This window comes from Nematostella vectensis, chromosome 14 (assembly GCF_932526225.1).
Source record: "Nematostella vectensis chromosome 14, jaNemVect1.1, whole genome shotgun sequence".
NCBI lineage: Eukaryota > Metazoa > Cnidaria > Anthozoa > Actiniaria > Edwardsiidae > Nematostella > Nematostella vectensis.
The window spans coordinates 3,100,082-3,126,350 of NC_064047.1; the positions used below are offsets into that span (position 1 = coordinate 3,100,082).

Sequence of the window (26,269 nt, forward strand, 5' to 3'; positions counted from 1 at the left end):
CGGTTAAACCAGCCTTTTTGTTTGGTGATGGCGGCTTTTTACCGGCGAACTGTCACATTTTGGCGAATGCTAAGAAAACTAGACCAAACCTAAGGCTATAATTTTCTTTATGACTCGCTCATTATCACACAAATCTGTCATCTTTTGTACAGTATGGTTTTAATGCTGTACAGTTAGTCAAATCAGCGACTGAAGTCAGCCTTTTGTACCTTTTCTCGAATGTTTCAACAGTACGATTGTGCTTGTTTTCGCCAGAGCACGCGCATGCGCTATTCAGCACTGTCGGCCTAACCCTAAACCCTCTCTGCCTAAAAACGCCTGCGGGGCCCCGGGGAATAGAAACTTTGATTCGAGACGTTTTTCAACGCGTTTTCTCTTAGTTGTTTGCGGTCCTCCTGTGGTTTCCCCCAGACGTCAATCACAAGCTTGTCGATCGCCGAGACGCGCAAAGATGGCGGACGATACTTTTGGAAGAGGCAAATTTCCGTGCCTTTTAATTCTATTTCAGGGTCTCCTTCTTATCCTGTTCGTTGTGTTTGTCGACTACAGTAAAGATGTTCTTCCAGATGCACAGAATACGTTAAAAATCAATACGGATTTTCCAGGTAAATTTTACAAGCGGATAGTATAACCGGCGGCTATCATTTTGACACTCCACAGTTCAACCACTTAATTTTCACAGTTACTGGGATGACAATTCTAACTTTAGCATACACTCGTGTGTTGACGCTGTATATAAAAAAAAAAACTAAAAAAAAAAGAAAACTATTTCTAACACCGAACTTACTTTTCTCATAGTTTTTCAAGATATCCACGTCTTGCTGCTCGTCGGGTTCGGTTTGCTAATGACTTTCCTCAAGAAGTATGGTTTTAGCGGTTTGGGGTATAATTTCCTCATCTGCGCTGTTGTGATGGAGTGGGCGACACTTATGCAGGGATTTTTTGAAATGGAGAATAATAAAATTCAACTTGACATTGACAGGTGAGAAATAGACAATAAAATGGCGCAACATGACATTTATTTCATGGTTAAGTGGTCGAGAACAAAACCACATTATATTGCGTTTATACTCTCATTAAACACATACGCAAGTCTTTTTAACAAAATAATATTAATCTTGAAACAAACAAATACTTAGTGATAGTATTGATAGTTGTGTTACTATAATAACTCATTTTATGTCTGATTGTTGAATTTTCACGCACGTTCATTGGTCGATACGGGTCACGTGTACATTTTCACAGGACAATAATCAGGTGCTAACTTCCACCCAAACTGATATATGTCCTGCGAATAGTGCAGTCAAAACTTGCTTCTCGGCTGAGCTTCACTTCGCTTCTCAGCCAACTGTTTATTTTTCGTACCATTTCTCATCCTAGGACGTTATCCGCCGATATCCCAGCCGCCAAAAGGGGTTTATTTACTAAATAATGCCCCTTTAAATTGTCATTATAATCAATTTGGTCACTTCAAGAGGAATTTCCATTTCATCCATTTTTTTCATTTCATGCATACATGTTGATCAGGGATGCATTTTCCAGTGGACAGGCCTGAAGCCAGGGTGGGGTTTGCCAGACTAAGATTGACTGGGGGGATGGGGTGGGGACTGTACAATCATGAGTATTATGAAAAATCATAGTATTTGAAGATTCCTCAATAAGAAATTACCCACTGTTCACCAGCAAAGGGGGGGTGGGGGGGGGGGGGGGCTGTACAATCATAGCTATCATATGGAAAAAGGTTAGTATTTGAAGATTGCTTGATGATCCACTTTTTGCCGCCAAGGGGGATGCCTGCCCACGTGCCTGTTTGTATTGATCGTCTGATGTTGATGATTTGCATTTTTTTAGTATGATCAAAGGTGATTGTCTGATGTTGTTTAGTTTGTGTTTTACTATTGTGATCAAAGGTGATCATCTAATGTTGTTAGTTTGTATTTTACAGAAACATTGATAAAAAGGAATATTTAAATTATTAATAAAAAAAGATCTGTTAAATGAAAAAATCGATTAAATGTACTGTACGTGAAAAAAAAGTTGGGGTTTTACTAGTATGATCGAAGGTGACCTGGCTAATGTTTATGGTTTGCATTTCACTAGTATGATCAAAGGTGATGGTCTGATGTTTTTAGTTTGTGTTTTACTAGTATGATTAAAGGTTATTCATCTTATGTTATAGTTTGCATAGTACAGTGGAACCTGGATTTTACAATATGCCTCGGGAGAAAGAAAATGTATCATAAAATAGAGGTATCATTGCAAAGAGGTCCTTGATTTTACGATATAAAGGCGAATCCATTGAAAATAGGGTCGTAGCAAGGTCGGGTTAATTATAAACTTTTACAAAATAATAATATTGTAACCGTACTCTGTGGAGGACTGTTCAGTTACTCTCTATCAGACTGTAATCTGCATTTAACAAGATCTGTCAAGTAAAAAAATAGATTAACTGTACTGTACGTGTGTGTTGTCTTGAGTTTTTCTCTCTGTGTTGATAGACACAATCAGTAATATCGTTGTATCGAGGTTAAAATTATGCTTGGGAGAACAGATTTGTATCGTAAATCGAGAATATCATTGTATCCAATATCGTAAAATCGAGGTAAATTCTTATACACTTCACTGTATTCCGCCGGGAGAAAGGAACGCCATCGTAAAATAGAGGTTATCGTTCCAGGTTCCACTGTACCATGATCAAAGGTGATCGCCTGATGTTGTTAGTTTGTGTTTTTCTAGTATGATCAAAGGCGATCTAGCTGCAGTGACCATCCTCGTCTCATTTGGTGCAGTCCTCGGCAAGACAAGCAGCCTACAACTTCTCCTAATGTCATTCATTGAGGTTATATTCTACACCATAAACAGAACAATATGTACAACTTATTTACAAGCGGTAGATCCTGGGGGTGCAGTGCTGGTGCATGCTTTTGGAGCATATTTTGGGCTCACTGTCGCTCGTGTACTCTATAATAAGAACTCTGTGGCTCACGAAAAGGAGGCATCCAGATACACATCTGACCTTTTTGCCACTTTAGGTAAGTGTATTGAACCTGTGCCTGCAGAATGTCTGCCAAACCAAAAGACTCAAATAGTATTGAAAACTGGGAGATTGTGTCTGAAATACAACATCTGTATGAGGTCTTTTTTGCCAAAAGGTTAGGCTGAAAGCCTGTTTAAATTCTCTAAGCCAAGGAACTGGTAGGTATGAACTAGTGACATTGATTAGTTTATTAGATGTAGCTTGGACTCTGAAGGGCCATTCTAAAAACAAGTCTTGATTAAGTGGTGAAATTACATAAACTTTTCACTGGCTGGGAGATATTAAATAATGGAAGAAACCTGTTCTCTTTCTCAACAATTTGCAAATTGCATCTCACAGCAATTGACCAATCAAGGGAATAATGTTCCAGCACAAACTCGATTCTTGATTGATGGAAGTGAGAAGCAGTTCTCGCATTTTGGAAATCTTTGCAAGTTTTTTTTTAATACTCCAAATTGCAGTAATTTCAAGTTTTTTATTCTCTCGCAGGTACCATTTTCCTTTGGGTTTACTGGCCAAGCTTTAACTCCATTCTAGTCCAGGGAGTATTGCGGCACAGAGCTGTAGTAAACACATACTATGCCATGGCTGCAAGCTGTGTTACTGTGTTTGCATTCTCATCTTTAGTGACTAAGGCATCTAAGCTAAGTATGGTAAGCGGCTGTACTCAATTAGCACCATGATCATTGAGAGTTAGTTTAACTTGATGTTAAAAATACTTCTAACAGGTTTTCATATAGTTATCATCACTGATAATTATTTATAATGAAATCAACTGAAAAACACTCCTATTTTTGAAAGGCTTATTCTTCTCAATGTTTTAAGGGTGTCATTAAAGATGTTTAGATCTCCCCCCTGTGCTTAGAACACTCTAAACACTATTATTTTGTTGGGACAGCAGTTTTAATTTCAAAAATAAAAATAGTGATAATGAGTTGATGATGATGTTTCTTTGTTTTGGCAATGATGATTATTTATGATAATAATGGTATTAATGGTGGTTGAACAGTATCAGTCAGCCATCGATCAGCTTCCTTGTTATTGTTTACATCAGTATACACCTATTTCAATCAAGGTTGCACCACTGCAAATCAATGTATCGTAACCCGCAGTGGCTAATGGGTAACATATAAATGGCTGGATCCTGGTCTCTGAATGCCATGTGAACATTAAGGCACATATAGTAAACAAGAATGCTAAAGCTTTCTCAACCTATGTTTGTTGTTATTTACGCTTATTTTATTATTTGATACCCATGAAACACTGCATGTTACCACACATACATTTTCCTAGTTCAACCCTATTTGAAATGGGTGTATAAGAATATGTTTGTAAGAGAATCAACAACACATCACTCAATCACTTACCATTTACGTGAACTGATCACTTTCAGGTTCACATACAAAATGCGACTCTAGCTGGTGGTGTGGCAGTTGGGACGATAGCATCAATGATTATCCACCCTTGGGGAGCTATTCTGCTTGGGATGGTTGGCGGTATCATCAGTACAATTGGATACAAATATATACAGGTGATTATACAGTAGATCCACCTTCAGTTAAAATAATAGTACATTTGCGGAAGACCCGGAGGGGTAGAGGGTGCTTGCCCCCCCCCACCTTTTTGTGCGAATGGCTGGGTTTACATATGTAATTATAAATGAAGCATGTTTAAATCGATGGCTTGATAAAGGAGGATGTTATACATGTTGATTTTTTTAAACTGTTTGTATTCATTTTTACCAGTACTCTAGGTGAGTATCACCCATTACTCTGGTATCACCCATCCCCTTGAAACCACCCACTTCTTCCCCTCCCAGCTTCCACTCCCCCCCCCTTTTTTTTGGAACTACTCTGCCACCACTGTAGTATAGTTCAAATGAAGCCCTGTTTAATACGAACACTGTTCGTACATGATATGTGTAACCATGTCTATCTTATGATCTCTAGCCCTGGTTGATAAGAACACTACACATCCATGACACATGTGGTGTTAACAGTCTCCATGGAATGCCTGGCATTTTAGCAGCCATTGCTAGCATTGTGTCATCGGGTCTGGCAGGGTTTGGACAATACAAAACAAGGTACATGGAAATTGAACGCTCCTGGTGTGACATTTGTATGTTGAAATCCTTCTATAGCTAAGGATTTCATGAAGTTTGGGGATTGGAGTGCTTTTGCGACACATGCAGATGGCTGTAAGGGAGACTAAGAATATCACGTCCCCTAAAACTGTCATTTATCCTAGGGCCTTTTGGCGCAACTAAAGGTGTCTTAAGCTATTAGTGGGCAGATATACCAGGTGCATTCCCAGGATTGGCCGAGTGGGGGGCGCAGTCATAGGCATCATATAGAAAAAAGCATAGTAATTAAAGAAATTACCCTATTTTTGGCCGCCAAAGGGGGGGGGGGGGGGGGGTTGGTGCCCCCCTGTATACGCGCCTGTATACCTTATTGGTACTATACACAAAATTAGATAATTTAGTACCAATTAGGTAAAATTAATTGGTATCAATCACCTAGTCACAGCCCCCCCCCCCCCCCCCTGGTCAATAGCAAAGCCCTTTGGTATTGAGATATAAATAATCACCTCTTCTTTTCAGTCTGTATACAGTATTCCCTGCCCGTTCTCCAGTCATAAACAGTACCCAGTACCTGGAACTTGTGCAGTTTGTCCCTGATGCAAGGGCGGGGCTAGGTCGCACTGCCACGGAACAAGCTGGGTACCAGTGTGCTGCATTGGTAATGACGCTTGCCGTATCATCAATGGGAGGGCTTATAACAGGTTTGTAAAAAGAAGCAACACTGACATTTGTTTTATTTTTATTTAAAAATAAATCATTCGTCATATTTTCATCTGAAAAAAGACATTTGTTATATTTTTTCTATTTGAAATAATTAATTTGTTATATTTTTATTTAAAAAAGACATTTGTTATATTTTTTCTATTTAAAATAATTAATTTGTTATATTTTTATTTAAAAAAAAGACATTTGTTATATTTTTTAATTAAAATAAGGCATTTGCTATATATTTTCATCTAAAAAAATGAAAATGAGAATTTGTTAGATTCCTATTTAAAAAATATATTTCAGTTGATGTCTTCCCATATCAGATATTCATACACAACACTATGCTAGGAGTTTTTATATATTTGGTAGTTTCTTGGTGTTACGAAGCACCAGCACCAAAAAACACAATGGAACAAAAGCCAAAAACAAAGACCTTAGAATGAGACAATGAAACAGATTACAAAGGCCTTGAGCACCAAATACAAAGCTCTCCATAACACCAAGGAATACCTGAAATATGCATATCAGTTAGCTATTATAACATGATTGATATTTTGATAGGTTTCATAGTAAAGCAGTCATTCTTTGACCCTATGACAGAGGACCGCATGTATGATGACTTGCACTACTGGGAGGTTTGTTTCTACCATTTTTCAATATTTTGATGAAAGTATTTGTTTTTAAATTTAAAGCAAATCCAAAGATATGTATTATTTATATGCTTTACTGTACATTTAAAAATAGATTTTGATTTAATGCTGAGATGAAGTCAGTTTTGTCTAGAAAACATTTGCAAATTTCAAATAGTTATCCATAATTGTAGCCAAGGGAGAGTGATTATTGTGGGGGTGCATTCACTGGATTGTGCACAGGGTGTGGGCGTACCCCTTTTGTCCGCCAAAATGTCAGTCATTCTATATTAAAGGCTTGTGAAATGCTATCCTTTTTCAATATACCTGATACTGCACCCCCACCCCCACCAGTCAATCCTGGGTACACACCTAATATAAGAAAAACACAGGGGCGGATCTAGCTTTTCACTAAAGGGGGAAGGGGGTAATTTTTTTGTTACATATTGCTTTCTGGCAGCCCAAAGGGAGGGGAGGGGTTAAACTCCCTAAACCCTCCCCCTAGATCCACTACTGAAACACGTCAGAATGCTTGGTAACTGAAAAATGTCAGAATGTTTGGTAACTGAAACACGTCAGAATGTTTGGTAACTGAAACGTGTCAGAATGTTTGGTAACTGAAACATGTCAGAATGTTTGGTAACTGAAACATGTCAGAATGTTTGGTAACTGAAACATGTCAAAATGTTTGGTAACTGAAACATGTCAGAATGTTTGGTTTGGTATGGTAGTTAACTTATCAAATTTTCAGGTTCCTGAGGATTATTACCCCACTCATGAAGGACTTCTTTTACCACCTCACTGTCCAGTCAATGGAGGACTAGGCAGTGGTATGTCAAGTGTCCAGGAAACCCCATCTTCAGCCATCCCACCACTTTAGCCCAGGAAGGGAGAACATGAAGCTTGTACCATACCTTTACCACATAATGGGAGACCAGGAAGCCATACCATTACTTTAATACACAATGGGAGACCAGGAAGCTTTTTCACCACTTTAACACACTATTGAAGACAAGAAAGCCATACCACTACTTTTAAAACAGAATGGGAGACCACAAAGTCATGCCATTTCCTAGAAGGGGGGGGGCTGGGGCAATAAGCTATACCAGTAAACACAGAGTGAGGAGAGGGGTATATCTAAGCACAGTTGAATTGGGAACAAGGGAGTTGTTAGCCAATGTTACAGGAAGACACTGTCATTTACTGACATGATATCAGCCATGTTCTGTTGCCAGGGAATTAATTTAATTGAATGGATAGAGGTAGTGTAGACATGCCTGTAGCCGACTTGAAGGTCCGCTCAGAGCAAACAAAAATATATAACGTTTGGTGGGAGGTGCACATCAATATGTCTTTAAAATGACTATAACAATCTTTTTTTATAATATTTATCTTTATTATTGCTATATGTTAAAAAGTACCCTATTAATAACAAGAAAAAATCTTTTTAAATACAAGATTGATTGCCTAATGTTATAAGGCCAGGAGAGGGGTATACCGGGAATTTGGTCCGCTGAAATGGGAAAACGAACCACCCCGCTTAAAATCCTGGGTACCGGCTTGTAGATTATAGTAGAGTATAGAGTAACATTTTTTGAAGGAAGGTTTTGGGGTGCTTAATATGTTTTTATGTATATTATTTTTTTAAATTATGAATTCAGAATATAAGTATTAATATATATTAAATGGATGGATTGTACCGCGATGGTAATTTAAAAAATTAAAAAAAAAAATTCTTTTTTTTTTTGGTTTTATTGAATGGATAGAGGTTGTGTAGAGAAGAGTATAGAGTAACATTTTTTGAAAGAAGGTTTTGGGTTGCTAAATATGTTTTTGTGTTTATTATTAATCTTTTTATTAATTATGAATTCAGAATATAAGTAGTAATATATATGAAATGGATGGATTGTACAGCGGTGGTAATTAAAACAATATATATTTTTCTGTTTTTTCCCGTTTTTATTAAATTGATAGGGGTTGTGTAGAGTATAGAAAAACATTTTTTGAAAGAAGGTTTTTGTGTTTATTTTATTTTATGTTTTTGTGTTTATTATCAATCTTTTTTATTAATGATAAATATAAGTAGTAATATATATGAAATGGATGGATTGTACAGAGATGGTAATTAAAACAATATATGTATATTTTTTCTGTTTTCAAATGTCAATAAAAAAGCCAATAAATCTTGAAAATCGTTAATATGGAATCTTTTCAATTCATTGGTCTAAGGACACTTCCCTGTGCGAGTAATTTAGAAAGAAAAAGGTATTTGTTATTATATTCTCTCCTCCCAAGAGGGCTGATATTCTACAAAACCCTAAACCACTACCATTCGAACCATGGATCCACCCCTGGTCTACTATAATTAGCTTCACCCTTTGCCCAAACCCCATTCCATCTACTCCATCCAATCAGATGCTCTCGCCAGCCTCCCTCTTTCCAAGTACAATGATCCATTCACTCCTCACGTGGTCTGGTGATGCCCAGACTGGGTGCAAACGATGAACAGAATTTTTGCAACTGATATGTAAACTGTCTCAACTTAAGCTCATCCTAAAAGGAAACGAACACATAAAGCACAATTATTTAGATGGTAATTATTATCATATATCTCCGAAATAGGCACTTAAGAAGTCAAAAATTCTGATGGCCCTTCTCGGCTCTCGTAACAGAAGCACGCACCTTTAAAAATCATTTCCTTTCATAAACAGTAAATTTATAGAATTTTGATTGGCTGGATTGACGTAGACGATGTCTAACATAGCACTAGGAAATTGCTTAAAAAAAGATTTCGTTTATCACGTCGTCCCAATAAACTCTCTGCAGGGAATATAATATGGATTCGTGTCACCGGAACAGGATTTTATTTTTATGTGTCTGTTCACTCCGTGGGTACAAACCTCTTTCCTTAACTATTCTATAATTGGCGAGATAACTGAAAACAAGTTGCTTACCTCTGAGAGCATGAGATAGTCTGGCCTAAACCCGTGATGTAGTCCTACCACGCAGAACCCTGTTGAGTGTGTTGCAAGAACCATCAGCATTATTGCAAGTCCAAAACACCACAAAAATGGGATTGTGTTCCACAAACTCACACGGAAGTAATTTTAATTTTGGTGGTATTTGGGGGCTTATCGTACATAGTTATCAAGGATGTATATACATTTAAAATATTCAATAAAGATTGATTGATTGATTCTTTCGAGGATCCCCCCCACCTGTAGAAAAGAGGTTGACTTACCCCTACTTGTCTTCAAAGTGGTCTCGAACATCAATACGGCAATAACCACGTCCTCATCGATGACCTGGTAAAACATTCAATAAGTGGCCTTTCCAACAGGCTTCCTCGTCAACACCCATTCCTATTACCTGTTGCATAATAATGTTTTTTATCCGCGCGAAATCGAGGGAGTGATCAAGTACGCGAAGAAATAGCAAATTGTTGTTGACTTAGTTATCTTAGGAAATGTTATCTTTATTTGGATTGAAAATGAAAATGGTCAATCAAAGTACAGTATATCTAGAATTCTGTCAACTATTGTCTGTTGTACCTTTTCACGAAGCGACAGTCGGGCATGTGCTGCAGCTAACGAAAACCTGTAATCAATGTCAAGTTTTAGTGGCGGTGTCAGAGGGCGAGAATCCTCCCTCGGGAACCCAGGGCATCGAGGTCAGCGTTACGAAGCCCTGGGTTCCCGAGGGTTGCGAGAATCGTGATTTTGTTTTGTTTTTGCGAATTTAAGGATTTAAGAGGCCTAATCAGCCCCACCAGTGTCTTGGTGTCATCAAAATATCATATCAAGATCTATCTACAACCACGTCCTTGATGGGAAAGGAAGGAAAATGTGCCACAGAGATGTAACGTTATTTCATAGTCTCCTATTTGGGGTGACATTTTCCATTTTATTATGCCACTGTCGCCGTTCAACGTTAATCTTTTAGGATTGGATCAAAGAACGCAGACGCTACGAAAAGTGCTTGAATGCTAGGGGGATCACAGTTTCCTGAGTGCGTTCAGTGGGGAGTCTCATTAAGACACGCTACGTTAGTAATTGAATCTTAAGGGACTGGGGTGCTTAGAGTGTTTTGAGTTCGTTCAGTGGGAAGTCTCATTTAGACACGCTACGTTAGTGCTTGAATCTTAAGGGACTGGGGTGCTTAGAGTGTCTTGAGTGCGTTCAGTGGGAAGTCTCATTTAGACACGCTACGTTAGTGCTTGAATCTTAAGGGACTGGGGTGCTTAGAGTGTTTTGAGTGCGTTCAATGGGAAGTCTCCCTCTGTTACGCTACGATAAGCTCTTGAATGTTAGGAGGTGTTTGGAGTGTCTTGAGTGCGTTCAGTGGAAAATCTCCCTCTGATACCCTTTGATAAGTGCTTGAATGTTAGGGGTGCTAACAGTGTCTTCAGGGCGTTCAGTGGGAAGTCTCCCTCGATGCGCTACCTAAGTACTTGAATGTTAGGGGAGGCTTAGAGTGTCTTGAGTGCGTTCAGTGGGGAAGTCTCCCTCTGTTACGCTATGAAAAGAGCTTGAACCGTTAGGAGGTGCTTAGAGTGTCTTGAGTTCGTTCAGTGGGGAAGTCTCCCTCTGTTACGCTATGAAAAGAGCTTGAACCGTTAGGAGGTGCTTAGAGTGTCTTGAGTGCGTTCAGTAGGAAGTCTCCCTCTGTTACGCTATGATAAGTGCTTGAATGTTGGGGGGTTCTTACAGTGTCTTGAGTGCGTTCAGTGGGAAGTCTCCCTCTGCCATCCTGCTTCGTCTACCGGCTGTATAATATCCACGTAATAGCGCTTGCGAGGCGGCGCTGAAGGTAACCTGTAGCCTGGAAGCTAACTTGAGGTACTAAAAATTAAAAAAAAAAAACGAGGTGCCGGCTGTATAATATCCGCGTAATAGCGCATGCGAGGCGGCGCTGAAGGTAACCTGTAGCCTGGAAGCTAACTTGAGGTACTTAAAATTAAAAAAAATACGAGGTGCCGGCTGTATAATATCCGCGTAATAGCGTAATTCAAAAAGCGGGCTCCCGTAAGCAACCAACACAAAAGGATAGGATTTGACAAGCATAAGGGAAGTATCTCTTAGATGAAATAAACGAACCGCCGCGTAAAACAATCTCAGGTTTATGAGCCTGTGTTAAACCATTTTAGACAAATATTACTCAATCCATTTTAATTATTATAAAGAAAATTCCAGCTCTCTTCTTGGCCATTTCCAGAAAAAGGAAATTCCCAGATTATCCGACGAAACGCTTTGCGGTTGTAGGTCCTTAACTGTATATAGGCAAGATATATTTTTTTCAACGTTTCCCGGACATTTGGCGGTTTAGTCGAACTAAGCTATGCGGTGCTGATGTTCATCCTCATACCGAAGTAGAATGCAATAGGAAGCAAGTGACTACAGGTAGAATGTAGGAGGGGGGGTCTTCGTAAGCTTTAAAGAACAAGAGGGGGTCAGAGCTAAACTTGACGCAGTTGAAGGGGGGTTTCTACGGAATTTTTCATTATTCGAAGTTCTTTTAGCTCCCCCCTCCCCTCCTGTTAATTATTACACAGTTCCATATTACTAGAAGTCACACACCTAACACAAATCTTCGCCGCCGGGGTTATTAGTGCGATAAGTAGTAGTCAAGCTGGAGGCCATTGGAAATAGTCAGACTTCTGTCTTAGTACTGGAAATCATGAGCCTCGCACGCATCCTAGTTGTCACATGTCGATTCCGGGATATTTAAAGTAGTATCAGGATAACAAAGCCCTTTGGTTCGGAGTGGCGATATTGGGAAGTTAGGGAGATTACTCACAAGGCGCAAATCCTCGTCGCCAAGTGAGCTGTCATCATCGTTGGTCCCTTCTCCTATGGCACGGATAAGGGCAGGTTCGGTTATTCCACCTCGCTTGGCATCATGGGATCCCTCAGGCTCGTTGATGAATAGCGCAAGCTCAAATCGGCTGATGACAGATAATAATAATAATAATAATAATTAGTTTATTTTTCACTTTCGCAGTCCATGGACTGAATTACAGTGACGGTCAATTACGCATACATATAAATATATAATTAACATATAATTTACACATGATATATTGATAATTCACTCCAAGCCTGAGGTTGCAAACTTTACGCTAACAAAATTTCCGAACCTGTCGGTTTTGGTTGCTAGAGTGACATGGTCTTTAGGTCTTAAGTTGTAGTGCGAGGACTGGTTAATTATGCGTTTGTGTATTAGGAGATGGAGTGGATTGTCAGGAGTGACCTTACGGATAAACTTACTGCATGCTATTTTCCTGCGCTCCTCAAGGGTGGGAATACCAGCCTTGGCCAGCGCGTCCGCATAGGGGATAAATGGGAATATGATAGCCAAAGCGCGCCTCTGGATCCGCTCCAGATCTTGCGATAAATATTTTGGAAGGTTGGCAAAGACTACGCATGCGTACTCCAGGATAGAGCGCACGAGACAGCAGTAAATGCTAACAAGGTCCCCTTGTGGGACACGACTCTTCTTGAGTTGCCTTATTGCGTAAAGGCGCCTGTTAGCTTTCTTCACTACGTACTCGCAGTGAGCAGCCCATGTCAGATCGTTGGAAATGTACACGCCGAGTAGCTTAAATGATGTCACTTCCTCAATATAGGTGCCACCGGTGGCAATGGGTTGAAGCTCGCAGCTATTGTAGTGAAGAAAGCTTACACGCATCTCCTTGCATTTCGTTGGATTAAGTTGCATGTTGTTATTACTGGCAAATTCTTGAATATCCGACACAATATACCTCATTATTGATGGTGAATTCCTGGGAATAACTTCCATTACTGTAAGGTCGTCGACAAACTTTGCCCTCAAGCTCCATTTGTCGACAAGCTTGTTCACCATTACAGCAAATAATATAGGCGCTAATTTTGTGCCTTGTGGGATGCCCCCATTAAGCTTTCTAGGTTGAGATTTAAACGTGCCTATTTGGACAGACTGCGACCTTTCTAATAGGAAAGCAGCAACCCACCTTACTAAGCTAGAGTGCATGTCAGAACAGGATAACTTAGATAGTAATATCTTATGATCGATGAAGTCGAAGCCCGAAACGATAAGTTATTTTTAATGCAGATCCTTAGCATCTTTTTGTAAAACCAATTAACATCGTAAGGCACGATGAAATTCGATTGACATTTCTTATCAGTATAGCAGGGAGTTAACATTCATGGAAATGTTCGGCTGATATTACGCACGAAATTGAATTGACGATTAGATCCAACCCAAGTTTAATGTGGAACCGCTCTATGGTCAAACCTTAACCGAACCAAAACGGTGTGTTCTGGGCCACATTGTCACTCTGCAGTCGTCATTTTACGTCCCAAAGTAAATGTTAATTCAGCGTACTCAACGTTTGGTTGATGCTTACTCTATAAAGGCACGGCCAAGTCCTTCCAGTCCCTGAAAACATAAGAGTAGCATGAAGTCAATCATGACAAGATAAAAAAACTGTTTCAGAAAAAAAATCCGCTCCCTGTTACCAAAATCCCGGTTTCCGGCCTAGTTTGGGTAAAAGTCCCGGTTCTCGTGGGCACTTCTAAAGACCGCGAGCTAGAGTTATTATTATATTTGATTAATTTTGCCTATAAGGCAGAACTGGCCGATGGGCGATGGCTGTTGTTGGCCACAGGTCAGTTCTCCAAAAGTTCGCCATAACAGCCAAATGCCAAATACAATGTATCCTCCAAAGCAAATTATTATTTTTTTCTTTAAATATTGACCTCACCTGTGCTATTTCAATTTGCGAGAATTTTATGCTGTCCCAGGCCCCGTGGGAGCTTGTTGGTCGCACGGCATGACTTGGCTGAGCACATGCCCAGACAGTACACAGGGCTGGGGCGACTTCCTGTTGTGCACGCGCTGTGCCAGTCAGGCGCTTCGGGATGTCCACCGCCACACGCTTGTTCTCTAGAGCTGTACAAAGAACGGGTTCGCCTAGGCATTAATAGAGAGCTTAACTAAGTCAACACGAACGGCATCAAAAACGGCGCGCGCGCTCACGAATTGCTGAAAAACGGCGTTGACGTCCGTGACAGGAAGTCTCGAACGGCATTTTCCCTATTTTTTACGTTCTACGCGCGCGGTCACAGACGTCAACGCCGTTTTTCAGCAATTCGTGAGCGCGCGCGCCGTCTTTGATGCCGTGGAGCAACTGCAGAATAACCGTCCACAAAGAGTTAACACTGAGACTTCACACCTCGATTTCTATAGAACAAGGCAGTAAATACAAGGAAAATGCAAATAAGTGGACGGGTATTCTGCAGTTTAGCCGATGCCGTTCGTGTTGACTTGCTTAAGCTCTCTAATATTTACCGTAAACCCCGTTAATTTCGCACTCAAGTTCGTAGTGGAGGCCCATATCCGGGACGGACCCCCTCTCGGCTCTAATGAATGAGACGAGCCTCCTAAGAGAAAGTGGTCCGCTAAATGGATAAACGAATATGTAATGCAGACGAAAAAATGTCGAGAGATGCGCCAACGTTTCGGATTTTACTTGCAGGGCGGGTATTGATGAAGGATTGCAACACAAATCCGACACGACACTTCCTACTACTAGGGACATCTTCCTCTGCATTCATGGTGCCCGTTATAAAGAGGTTTTCTTTGTTCTTGGCTCCCATATCTACCCTTTTGCAGCGACTCCCTCTGGTCTTTGTTAAGAACTGCCAAATTTGGCACTAGACAGACTCCTCCTCTTGCCAGTAGCACACATCCTCCTGAAACATTCCATAATGGTGATCATGTTAAAGAAAGTGTTGGCATCCTCCTGGAACATTCCATAAAAGCTACCATGTTAAAAAAAATGTTGGCATCCTCCTAGAACATCCCATAGAAGCTATCATGTTAAAGAAAGTGTTGGCATCCTCCTAGAACATTCCATAGAAGTGATCATGCTAAAGAAAGTGTTAGCATCCTCCTGGAACATTACATAGAAGTGATCATGTTAAAGAAAATGTTGGCATCCTCCTAGAACATTCCATAGAAGCTATCATGTTAAAGAAAGTGTTGGCATCCTCCTAGAACATTCCATAGAAGCTATCATTTTAAAGAAAGTGTTGGCATCCTCCTAGAACATTCCATAGAAGCTATCATTTTAAAGAAAGTGTTGGCATCTTCCTAGAACATTCCTTAGAAGTGATCATGTTAAAGAAAGTGTTGGCATCCTCCTAGAACATTCCATAGAAGTGACCATGTTAAAGAAAGTGTTGGCATCCTCCTAGAACATTCCATAGAAGCTATCATGTTAAAGAAAGTGTTGGCATCCTCCTAGAACATTCCATAGAAGTGACCATGTTAAAGAAAGTGTTGGCATCCTCCTAGAACATTCCATAGAAGCTATCATTTTAAAGAAAGTGTTGGCATCTTCCTAGAACATTTCTTAGAAGTGATCATGTTAAAGAAAGTGTTGGCATCCTCCTAGAACATTCCATAGAAGTGACCATGTTAAAGAAAGTGTTGGCATCTTCCTAGAACATTCCTTAGAAGTGATCATGTTAAAGAAAGTGTTGGCATCCTCCTAGAACATTCCATAGAAGTGACCATGTTAAAGAAAGTGTTGGCATCCTTCTAGAACATTCCATGGAAGCTATCATTTTAAAGAAAGTGTTGGAATCCTATAAGGACATCTATGCTAGTAACAAACTTCCCCTTTTTTTAAAAGAACTAACGTGAAATACTAAACGTGTAATACTCTATTCACGGAGCCTTGGCAGACCACGTACGAAAATATTGTGGGGGACAGACACGCTCCTACTGGTAATTTCCTTATATTTTTTAAAAATATTGGGTGGGGTGGGGGCACATGCCTCCAGTGCCCCACCCACTGCTACGGCCCTGATGTACCGGAAATGTGGACAACTACGAGAATAAATCTCAAAGTAAGCGAGCAAGCTAGTCAGTAGTTAGATGGGTTCGATAAGGTAGGTAGATGGGTAGATCGGCGAGTGAGTATTTAGTGAGTGTATCTAAATGATTTAACACTTCCATGTTTAAGAATTTTAAAGATATCAGTACTTTGTATTTACCTTCGACAGAATACGTTCCAGTGCCTGCCTGATCACGTGACACTTGAGCCAACAATTCACTGACAGCGGAGTGCACAACAAGGCGGTCAGCAAATGACGTGGAGAAGACAGTAAGTCGCTGGAGGGTCAAGAGATCTGGCCCCGTAATTAGTAAATTCAAGATTCCCATATCTGTCTTGGAGGGATTGTTTGCATGAAGAATGTCCGATCTTTCGTTCAGTAGAACCAGGCTCATAAGGTGTGCTAGTTTGACTGAAAGGTGTTCCTCGCATTTAGAGATTTGTGCTGTGTACAAAACAAGGTAGGATAAGGTAAGACGAGGTTAAATTTACGGTAGGGTTATATGAAATGATGATAGAGTAACATGAGATGTTGTAAGGTGGGGAAGATTAAGGTGAAGTGAGGTGAATTAGTATAAGGTGAGATGAAATTTGGGTTAGGTGAGGTAAGGTAATAATATGAGTTTAGGCAAGTTTAGGTAAAGTTCGAAGAAGGCCAATCTCGCCGCCATTATACGCTCCCACACAAGACCGACTCACTCAAAGAATCCATTTCCATCGGCTTATCAAGGAGGGGACTGGGATGCTTTCAATTAAATACCGTTAATTAGGTATCAGACTTCAATCGTGGATGACTATTTTGAGGTTTCCTTGCGAATAAACCGTTGTATTTTCAATTTCAAACAAAAACAAAGGAGTGGTTGATTGGCATTCTCTAAGAAAGTCAATGTATAATAATGACGACGATTATGATGATAACAAACCATTTCCCTCGGTGAGTTACCCGGCCTTAAATCATAGTTGGCTTGCGCGTCTTATCGTAAGGCAACGCAATAAAACTTACCACCAAACCGACGGACTATCTTTCCAACAAACCTCCAAGGAGTGCATTGGTTAACTGAAATTAAAAATACAATTTTAGATGGCTTTGACAAAAAAAAAAACATTTGTGCTTTAACAAGAACAATCTGATTGAATCGAAGAGAAAATATATTAACAAAACGAGTCTTAAGTCGAAGAGATAAACAGACCCACGAGCTTCTTACCATTGTAGATAAACCTTATGGAGTCGGGCAATAATGGAAATAGATCTCCGGGTGAAGATATAATACCAGGAAAAGGAACACTTTCTATGTTGTTTACCTGAAATGATAGACAAATATAGTTAAATATATCTTAATCTTTATCTATAGAATCGCGTAAGCTATGCGAAAATATAGCAACATTACATACGCAATTACGATAAATAAATGAATATAAGTATTTACAGCCACGTGCAAACAATGCCAGAGCAGAGCGCTCAAGAATCATGATAAAATCGTGTATAGTGAAGTAGACCAGGGGTCGCTTATAAGGCCTAACGGCCATTAGTTGTACTAGTCCAGGGGCGAATAGAGGGGAGGGGGGGGGGGGCTGGATTGGGGGATATCCACCCTCCGATTTGAGTAAAACAAAAAAAATAAAAAGTCACTTCGTTTGAAAAAAAAAAATAGATCTCTGATGGACTAGAGGTTCTGTCGATGTCCATTCCTGCTTGCCTTTGCTGACGAGCCAAATTAGATCCACGTGACCTACCAAGAACCACTGGATCAGTTACTGTATAAGCCGTCTATCCGGCCATTATCCATCCCCTATTTTGAAATCCTGGATCCGCCCCTGGTGTCCGATAAAAAAGTCTTCACTCTTGAACATGCAGGGTACAAAATAGATCCAGAGATAATTAATTAGAGTAGGATAATGGAGCTTAGTGTTTTTAAACCACAAACGTTAAACTGTGTACCTCGTAGACAGGGATGGTAGTGCCAGCATCGGTCCCATCGAGAGAGGACATCACGCACATTTGGTACGTTCCGCCCAGCTCCACTTTCCGGACTAGCTCATCTGAAATAGACATCAGCACTTGATAATGTTAAATAACCTATAGCTTCATTAACCTTTTGAGAACACCAAACACCCTCGCTTGTCCTTTTAATCTTATTTGATTTCGATGAAGTCAATTTTTCACATATAAAACATGTGAATGTTATTTAGATGTTCTTTACTATTTAAAAAAAGAACAAGAAAATCAAAGGCGCAGGTTCGAATCCTGCCGCTACGATAATTTTTTGGTGTAAAAAATTCAATGGGATCTTCCCGTACAGGTTCGAATCCTGCCCGCAACGATACATTTTTCGACATTTTGTTTGAAGAATCCCTGATCAAAATAACAAAGAGGTAAAAAAGCTATTTGAAAAATCCAAGGTTGCGGTGGCCGAGTGGTTAAGGCGTTGGACTCGAAATCCAATGGGATCTTCCCGCGCAGGTTCGGATCCTGCCCGCAACGGTACATTTTTGTTTGAAAAATCCCTGATCAAAATAACAAAAAGGTAAAAAACCTATTTGAAAAATCCAATCATGCGGTGGCCGAGTGATTCAGCCGTTGGACTAGAAATCCAGTGGGATCTTCCCGTTCAGGTTCGAATCCTGCACGGGACGATACATTTTTCGACATTTTGTTTGAAGAATCCATGATCAAAATAAAAAAGAAAAAAAGAAGCTATTTAAAAAACCCAAGGTTGCGGTGGCCGAGTGGTTAAGGCGTTGGAATAGAAATCCAATGGGATCTTCCCGCGCAGGTTGGAACCCTCCCCGCAACGGTTATTTTTTCTTCAAACACAACTCCAATACTTTATTGATCCAGTTTTAATTTTGATGGAGTTTTACCATTTAAAAAAAGTAGGGACTAACATCCAAGGTTGCGGTGGCCAAGCGGTTAAGGCGTTGGACTAGAAATCCAATGGGATCTTCCCGTGACGGTTCGAATCCTGCAGCAACGATACATTTTTCGACATTTTGTTTGAAGAATCCCTGATCAAAATAACAAAGAGGTAAAAAAGCTATTTGAAAAATCCAAGGTTGCGGTGGCCGAGTGGTTAAGGCGTTGGACTCGAAATGCAATGGGATCTTCCCGCGCAGGTTCGAAACCTGCCCGCAACAATACATTTTTGTTTGAAAAATCCCAGATCAAAATAACAAAGAGGTAAAAAAGCTATTTGAAAAATCCAATGTTACAGAGGCTGAGTGGTTACGTCGTTGGACTTGAAATCAAATGGCATCTTCCCGCGCAGGCTCGAATCCTTTTTAAGAAAAGTAGGGACGAACGTCCAAGGTTGCGGTTGCCTAGCGGTTAAGGCGTTGGAATAGAAATCCAATGGGATCTTCCCGCGCAGGTTCGAATCCTTGTCCGCAACAATACATTTTACGACATTTTGTTTGAAGAATCCCTGATCAAATTAACAAAGAGATAAAAATGCTATTTAAAAAATCCAAGGTTGCGGTGAACGGGTGATTAAGGCGTTGGACTAGAAATCCAATGGGGTCTTCCCACGCAGGTTCGAATACTGCCCGGAACGATACATGTTTCGACATTTTGTTTGAAGAATCCCTGATCAAAATAAAAAAGAAGAAAAGAAGCTATTTCAAAAACCCAAGGTTGCGGTGGCCGAGTGGTTAAGTCGTTGGACTGGAAATCCAATGGGATCTTCCCGCGCAGGTTGGAACCCTCCCCGCAACGGTTCTTTTTACTTCAAACACATTTTTAATACTTTAATGATCCAGTTGCAATTTCGATGCAGTTTTACCATTTAAAAAAAGTAGGGACGAACATCCAAGGTTGCGGTGGCCGAGCGGTTAAGACGTTGGACTAGAAATCCAATGGGATCTTCCCGCGCAGGTTCGAGTCCTGCCGGCAACGATATATTTTTGTTTTGTTTTGTTTGTTCCCTGATCAAAATAACAAAGAGGTTAAAATGCTATTCTAAAAATCCAAGGTTGCGGTGGCCGAGTGGTTAAGGCGTTGGATTCGAAATCCAATGGGACCTTCCCGCGCAGGTTCAAATCCTGCCCCCAACGATACATTTTCGTTTAAGAAATCCCTGATCATAATAACAAAGAGGTAAGAAAGCTATTTAAAAAATCCAAGGTTGCGAAGGCCGAGTGGTTAAGCCGTTGGGCTGGAGATCAAATGGGATCTTCCCGCGCAGGCTCGAATCCTGACCGCAACGGTTCTTTTCTCTTCAAACACATTTTTAATACTTTATTGATCCAGTTGCAATTTCGATGCAGTTTTACCATTTAAAAAAGTAGGGACGAACATCCAAGGTTGCGGTGGCCGAGCGGTTAAGGCGTTGGACTGGCGGGCAGGTTCGAGTCCTGCCCGCAACGATATATTTCTGTTTGAAAAATCCCTGATCAAAATAACAAAGAGGTTAAAATGCTATTCGAAAAATCCAAGGTTGCAGTGGCCGAGTGGTTAAGGCGTTGGACAAGAAAATCAATGGGATCTTCCCGCGCAGGTTCGAATCCTGCCCGCAACGCTTCATTTTGTTTCAACAATCCTTGATCAAAAAAGCAAAGCGGAAAAGAAGCTATTTTAAACACACAAGGTTGCGGTGGCCGGGTGGCCAAGTCGTTGGACTAGAAATCCAATGGGATCTTCCCGCACTGGTTCGAGTCCTGCCCGCAACGATATATTTTTGTTTGAAAAATCCCTGATGAAAATAAGAAAGAGGTAAAAAAGCTATTTGAAAAATCCAAGGTTGCGAAGGCCGAGTGGTTAAGCCGTTGGACTGGAAATCCAATGGGATCTTACCGCGCAGGCTCAAATCCTGCCGGCAACGGTTCTTTTTTCTTCAAACACATTTTTAATACTTTATTGATCCAGTTGCAATTTCGATGCAGTTTTACCATTTAAGAAAAGTAGGGACGAACATCCAAGGTTGCGGTAGCCGAGCGGTTAAGGTGGTTAAGGCGGTCGACTAGAAATCCAATGGGATCTTGCCTTGCAGGTTCGAATCCTGCCCGCAACGCTTCATTTTGTTTCAACAATCCTTGATCAAAATAGCAGATCGGAAAAGAAGCTATTTTTAACTCCCAAGGTTGCGGTGGCCGAGTGGTTAATGCGTTGGACTTCAAATCCAATGGGATCTTTCAGCGCAGGTTAGAATCCTGCCCGCAACGATACATTTATGTTTGAAAAATCCCTGATCAAAATAACAAAGAGGTTAAAATGCTATTAGAAAACATCCAAGGTTGCGGTGGCCGTGTGGTTAAGGCGTTGGACTAGAAATCCAATGGGATCTTCCCGCGCATGTCCGAATCATGCCCGCAACGCTTCATTTTGTTTCAACAATCCTTTTAAAAACCCAAGGTTGCGGTGGCCGAGTGGTTAAGGCGTTGGACTCGAAATCCAATGGGATCTTCCCGCGCAGGTTCGAATCCTGCCCGCAACGATACATTTTTGTTTGAAAAATCCCTGATCAAAATAACAAAGAGGTTAAAATGCTATTCGAAAAATCCAAGGTTGCGGTGGCCGAGCGGTTAAGGCGTTGGACTAGAAATCCAATGGGATCTTCCCGCGCAGGTTAGAGTCCTGCCGGCAACGATATATTTCTGTTTGAAAAATCCCTGATCAAAATAACAAAGAGATTAAAATGCTATTCGAAAAATCCAAGGTTGCGAAGGCCGAGTGGTTAAGCCGCTCGAGAAGAAATCAAATGGGACCTTCCCGCGCAGGCGCGAATCCTACCCGCAACGGTTCTTTTTTCTTCAAACACATTTTTAATACTTTATTGATCCAGTTGGCATTTCGATGCAGTTTTACCATTTAAAAAAAGTAGGGACGAACATCCAAGGTTGCGGTGGCCGAGCGGTTAAGGCGTTGGACTAGAAATCCAATGGGATCTTCCCGCGCAGGTTCGAGTCCTGCCGGCAACGATAGATTTCTGTTTGAAAAATCCCTGATCAAAATAACAAAGAGGTTAAAATGCTATTCGAAAAATCCAAGGTTGCGGTGGCCGAGTGGTTAAGGCGTTGGACTAGAAATCCAATGGGATCTTCCCGCGCAGGTTTGAATCCTGCCCGCAACGCTTCATTTTGTTTCAACAATCCCTGATCAAAATAGCAAAGCAAAAAAGAAGCTATTTTAAACACCCAAAGTTGCGGTGGCCGAGGGGTTAAGCCGCTCGACTGGAAATCAAATGGGATCTTCCCGCGTAGGCTCGAATCCTACCCGCAACGGTTCTTTTTTCTTCAAACACATTTTTAAAACTTTATTGATCCAGTTGCAATTTCGATGCAGTTTTACAATTTAAGAAAAGTAGGACGAACATCCAAGGTTGCGGTGGCCGAGCGGTTACGGCGTTGGACTAGAAATCCAATGGGATCTTCCCGCGCAGGTTCGAGTCCTGCCGGCAACGATATATTTCTGTTTGAAAAATCCCTTATCAAAATAACAAAGAGGTTAAAATGCTATTCGAAAAATCCAAGGTTGCGGTGGCCGAGCGGTTAAGGCGTTGGACTAGAAATCCAATGGGATCTTCCCGCGCAGGTTAGAGTCCTGCCGGCAACGATATATTTCTGTTTGAAAAATCCCTGATCAAAATAACAAAGAGATTAAAATGCTATTCGATAAAACCAAGGTTGCGGTGGCCGAGCGGTTAAGGCGTTGGACTAGAAATCCAATGGGATCTTCCCGCGCAGGTTCGAGTCCTGCCGGCAACGATATATTTCTGTTTGAAAAATCCCTGATCAAAATAACAAAGAGGTTAAAATGCTATTCGAAAAATCCAAGGTTGCGGTGGCCGAGTGGTTAAGGCGTTGGACTAGAAATCCAATGGGATCTTCCCGCGCAGGTTCGAATCCTGACCGCAACGCTTCATTTTGTTTCAACAATCCCTGATCAAAATAGCAAAGCAAAAAAGAAGCTATTTTAAACACCCAAAGTTGCGGTGGCCGAGGGGTTAAGCCGCTCGACTGGAAATCAAATGGGATCTTCCCGCGTAGGCTCGAATCCTACCCGCAACGGTTCTTTTTTCTTCAAACACATTTTTAAAACTTTATTGATCTAGTTGCAATTTCGATGCAGTTTTACAATTTAAGAAAAGTAGGGACGAACATCCAAGGTTGCGGTGGCCGAGCGGTTACGGCGTTGGACTAGAAATCCAATGGGATCTTCCCGCGCAGGTTCGAGTCCTGCCGGCAACGATATATTTCTGTTTGAAAAATCCCTGATCAAAATAACAAAGAGGTAAAACAGCTATTTGAAAAATCCATGGTTGCGAAGGCCGAGTGGTAAAGCCGTTCGACTGGAAATCAAATGGGCTCTTCCCGCGCAGGCTCGAATCCTGCCCGCAACTATACATTTTTGTTTGAAAAATACCTAATCAAAATAACAAAGAGGTAAAAGAGCTATTTGAAAAATCCAAGGTTACGAAGGCCGAGTGGTTAAGGCGTTGGACTCGAAGTACAAGTGGATCTTCCCGCGTAGGTTCGAATCCTGCCCGCAACGCTTCATTTTGTTTCAACAATCCTTGATCAAAATAGCAAAGCGGAAAAGAAGCTATTTTAAACACCCAAGGTTGCGGTGGCCGAGGGGTTAAGGCGTTGAACTCGAAATCCAATGGGATCTTCCCGCGCAGGTGCGAATCCTGCCCGCAACGATACATTTTTGTTTGAAAAATCCCTGATCAAAATAACAAAAAGGTAAAACAGCTATTTGAAAAATCCAAGGTTACGAAAGCCGCGTGGTTAAGCCGTTCGACTGAAAATCCAACGGGATCTTCGCGCGCAGGCTCGAATCCTACCCGCAACGGTTCTTTTTTCTTCAAACACATTTTTAATACTTTATTGATCCAGTTGCAATTTCGATGCAGTTTTACCATTTAAAAAAAGTAGGGACGAACATCCAAGGTTGCCGTGGCCGAGCGGTTAAGGCGTTGGACTAGAAATCCAATGGGATCTTCCCGCGCAGGTTCGAGTCCTTCCGGCAACGATATATTTTTGTTTGAAAAATCCCTGATCAAAATAACAGAGGTTAAAATGCTATTCGAAAAATCCAAGGTTGCGGTGGCCGAGCGGTTAAGGCGTTGGACTAGAAATCCAATGGGATCTTCCCGCGCAGGTTAGAGTCCTGCCGGCAACGATATATTTCTGTTTGAAAAATCCCTGATCAAAATAACAAAGAGATTAAAATGCTATTCGAAAAATCCAAGGTTGCGAAGGCCGAGTGGTTAAGCCGCTCGAGAAGAAATCAAATGGGATCTTCCCGCGCAGGCTCGAATCCTGCCCGCAACTATACATGTTTGTTTGAAAAATCCCTAATCAAAATAACAAAGAGGTAAAAGAGCTATTTGAAAAATCCAAGGTTACGAAGGCCGAGTGGTTAAGCCGTTCGACTGAAAATCCAACGGGATCTTCGCGCGCAGGCTCGAATCCTACCCGCAACGGTTCTTTTTTCTTCAAACACATTTTTAATACTTTATTGATCCAGTTGCAATTTCGATGCAGTTATACCATTTAAAAAAAGTAGGGACGAACATCCAAGGTTGCCGTGGCCGAGCGGTTAAGGCGTTGGACTAGAAATCCAATGGGATCTTCCCGCGCAGGTTCGAGTCCTTCCGGCAACGATATATTTTTGTTTGAAAAATCCCTGATCAAAATAACAAAGAGGTTAAAATGCTATTCGAAAAATCCAAGGTTGCGGTGGCCGAGTGGTTAAGGCGTTGGACTAGAAATCAAATTGGATCTTAACGCGCAGGCTCGAATCCTGCCCGCAACGGTTCTATTTTAAACACCCAAGGTTGCGATGGCCGAGTGATTAAGGCGTTGGACTAGAAATGCAATGGGATCTTCCCGCGCAGGTCCGAATCATGCCCGCAACGCTTCATTTTGTTTCAACAATCCTTGATCAAAATAGCAAAGCGGAAAAAAAGCTATTTTAAAAACCCAAGGTTGCGGTGGCCGAGTTCATAAGGCGTTGGACTCGAAATCCGATGGGATCTTCCCGCGCAGGTTCGAATCCTGCCCGCAACGATTCATTTTTGTTTGAAAAATCCCTGATCAAAATAACAAAGAGGTAAAAAAGCTATTTCAAAAATCCAAGGTTGCGAAGGCCGAGTGGTTAAGCCACTCGACTGGAAATCAAATTGGATCTTCCCGCGTAGGCTCGAATCCTACCCGCAACGGTTCTTTTTTCTTCAAACACATTTTTAAAACTTTATTGATCCAGTTGCAATTTCGATGCAGTTTTACAATTTAAGAAAAGTAGGGACGAACATCCAAGGTTGCGGTGGCCGAGCGTTTACGGCGTTGGACTAGAAATCCAATGGGATCTTCCCGCGCAGGTTCGAGTCCTGCCGGCAACGATATATTTCTGTTTGAAAAATCCCTGATCAAAATAACAAAGAGGTAAAACAGCTATTTGAAAAATCAATGGTTGCGAAGGCCGAGTGGTTAAGCCGTTCGACTGGAAATCAAATGGGATCTTCCCGCGCAGGCTCGAATCCTGCCCGCAACTAAACATTTTTGTTTAAAAAATCCCTAATCAAAATAACAAAGAGGTAAAAGAGCTATTTGAAAAATCCAAGGTTACGAAGGCCGAGTGGTTAAGCCGTTCGACTGAAAATCCAACGGGATCTTCCCGCGCAGGTTCGAATCCTGCCCGAAATGCTTTATTTTGTTTTAACAATCCTTGATCAAAATAGCAAAGCAAAAAAGAAGCTATTTTAAACACCCAAGGATGCGGTGGCCGAGGGGTTAAGGCGTTCGACTGGAAATCAAATGGGATCTTCCCGCGCAGGCTCGAATCCTGCCCGCAACTATACATTTTTGTTTGAAAAATCCCTAATCAAAATAACAAAGAGGTAAAAGAGCTATTTGAAAAATCCAAGGTTACGAAGGCCGAGTGGTTAAGCCGTTCGACTAAAAATCCAACGGGATCTTCGCGCGCAGGCTCG

At 41.1% G+C, this 26,269-nt stretch overlaps 2 protein-coding genes and 17 non-coding genes across 19 annotated transcripts; 18 read left to right on the forward strand and 1 right to left on the reverse strand.

The window, feature by feature from the left end:
• The first annotated feature begins 77 nt into the window (after positions 1-77).
• On the forward strand, positions 78-8,656 carry LOC5501518 (ammonium transporter Rh type A). The gene is made up of 9 exons (XM_001622754.3): positions 78-605; positions 799-982; positions 2,737-3,032; positions 3,527-3,690; positions 4,431-4,568; positions 4,987-5,120; positions 5,640-5,821; positions 6,390-6,463; positions 7,209-8,656. The coding sequence occupies exons 1-9, from the start codon at positions 452-454 to the stop codon at positions 7,335-7,337; spliced, it is 1,455 nt and encodes a 484-aa protein (XP_001622804.2). The 5' UTR covers positions 78-451; the 3' UTR covers positions 7,338-8,656.
• LOC5501522 (minichromosome maintenance domain-containing protein 2) lies at positions 8,223-18,639 on the reverse strand. The gene is made up of 13 exons (XM_048721491.1): positions 18,277-18,639; positions 17,543-17,639; positions 17,341-17,394; positions 16,498-16,782; positions 15,100-15,189; positions 14,199-14,386; positions 13,842-13,873; positions 12,254-12,401; positions 11,165-11,298; positions 10,009-10,054; positions 9,699-9,762; positions 9,412-9,470; positions 8,223-9,010 (listed from the first exon to the last, which is right to left on the reverse strand). Exons 1-13 carry the CDS (start codon positions 18,388-18,390, stop codon positions 8,915-8,917), a joined length of 1,407 nt encoding a protein of 468 aa, XP_048577448.1. The 5' UTR covers positions 18,391-18,639; the 3' UTR covers positions 8,223-8,914.
• A 98-nt stretch (positions 18,640-18,737) lies between these two features.
• Trnas-cga lies at positions 18,738-18,819 on the forward strand. The gene has a single exon. It is a non-coding gene; the product is annotated as a tRNA-Ser (tRNA).
• A 571-nt stretch (positions 18,820-19,390) lies between these two features.
• On the forward strand, positions 19,391-19,472 carry Trnas-cga. Its single transcript has one exon. It is a non-coding gene; the product is annotated as a tRNA-Ser (tRNA).
• Positions 19,473-19,967: 495 nt separating this feature from the next.
• Positions 19,968-20,049, forward strand: Trnas-gga. Its single transcript has one exon. It is a non-coding gene; the product is annotated as a tRNA-Ser (tRNA).
• Positions 20,050-20,305: 256 nt separating this feature from the next.
• Trnas-cga lies at positions 20,306-20,387 on the forward strand. Its single transcript has one exon. It is a non-coding gene; the product is annotated as a tRNA-Ser (tRNA).
• A 1,297-nt stretch (positions 20,388-21,684) lies between these two features.
• Positions 21,685-21,766, forward strand: Trnas-cga. The gene has a single exon. It is a non-coding gene; the product is annotated as a tRNA-Ser (tRNA).
• Positions 21,767-21,836: 70 nt separating this feature from the next.
• On the forward strand, positions 21,837-21,918 carry Trnas-aga. Its single transcript has one exon. It is a non-coding gene; the product is annotated as a tRNA-Ser (tRNA).
• Positions 21,919-22,168: 250 nt separating this feature from the next.
• Trnas-cga lies at positions 22,169-22,250 on the forward strand. The gene has a single exon. It is a non-coding gene; the product is annotated as a tRNA-Ser (tRNA).
• Positions 22,251-22,320: 70 nt separating this feature from the next.
• On the forward strand, positions 22,321-22,402 carry Trnas-aga. The gene has a single exon. It is a non-coding gene; the product is annotated as a tRNA-Ser (tRNA).
• Positions 22,403-22,802: 400 nt separating this feature from the next.
• Trnas-cga lies at positions 22,803-22,884 on the forward strand. The gene has a single exon. It is a non-coding gene; the product is annotated as a tRNA-Ser (tRNA).
• A 70-nt stretch (positions 22,885-22,954) lies between these two features.
• Positions 22,955-23,036, forward strand: Trnas-aga. Its single transcript has one exon. It is a non-coding gene; the product is annotated as a tRNA-Ser (tRNA).
• A 70-nt stretch (positions 23,037-23,106) lies between these two features.
• On the forward strand, positions 23,107-23,188 carry Trnas-aga. The gene has a single exon. It is a non-coding gene; the product is annotated as a tRNA-Ser (tRNA).
• A 704-nt stretch (positions 23,189-23,892) lies between these two features.
• On the forward strand, positions 23,893-23,974 carry Trnas-cga. Its single transcript has one exon. It is a non-coding gene; the product is annotated as a tRNA-Ser (tRNA).
• A 250-nt stretch (positions 23,975-24,224) lies between these two features.
• Positions 24,225-24,306, forward strand: Trnas-aga. The gene has a single exon. It is a non-coding gene; the product is annotated as a tRNA-Ser (tRNA).
• A 68-nt stretch (positions 24,307-24,374) lies between these two features.
• On the forward strand, positions 24,375-24,456 carry Trnas-aga. The gene has a single exon. It is a non-coding gene; the product is annotated as a tRNA-Ser (tRNA).
• A 402-nt stretch (positions 24,457-24,858) lies between these two features.
• Positions 24,859-24,940, forward strand: Trnas-uga. Its single transcript has one exon. It is a non-coding gene; the product is annotated as a tRNA-Ser (tRNA).
• Positions 24,941-25,264: 324 nt separating this feature from the next.
• Positions 25,265-25,346, forward strand: Trnas-aga. The gene has a single exon. It is a non-coding gene; the product is annotated as a tRNA-Ser (tRNA).
• A 705-nt stretch (positions 25,347-26,051) lies between these two features.
• Trnaf-gaa lies at positions 26,052-26,133 on the forward strand. Its single transcript has one exon. It is a non-coding gene; the product is annotated as a tRNA-Ser (tRNA).
• The last annotated feature ends 136 nt before the right edge of the window (positions 26,134-26,269 follow it).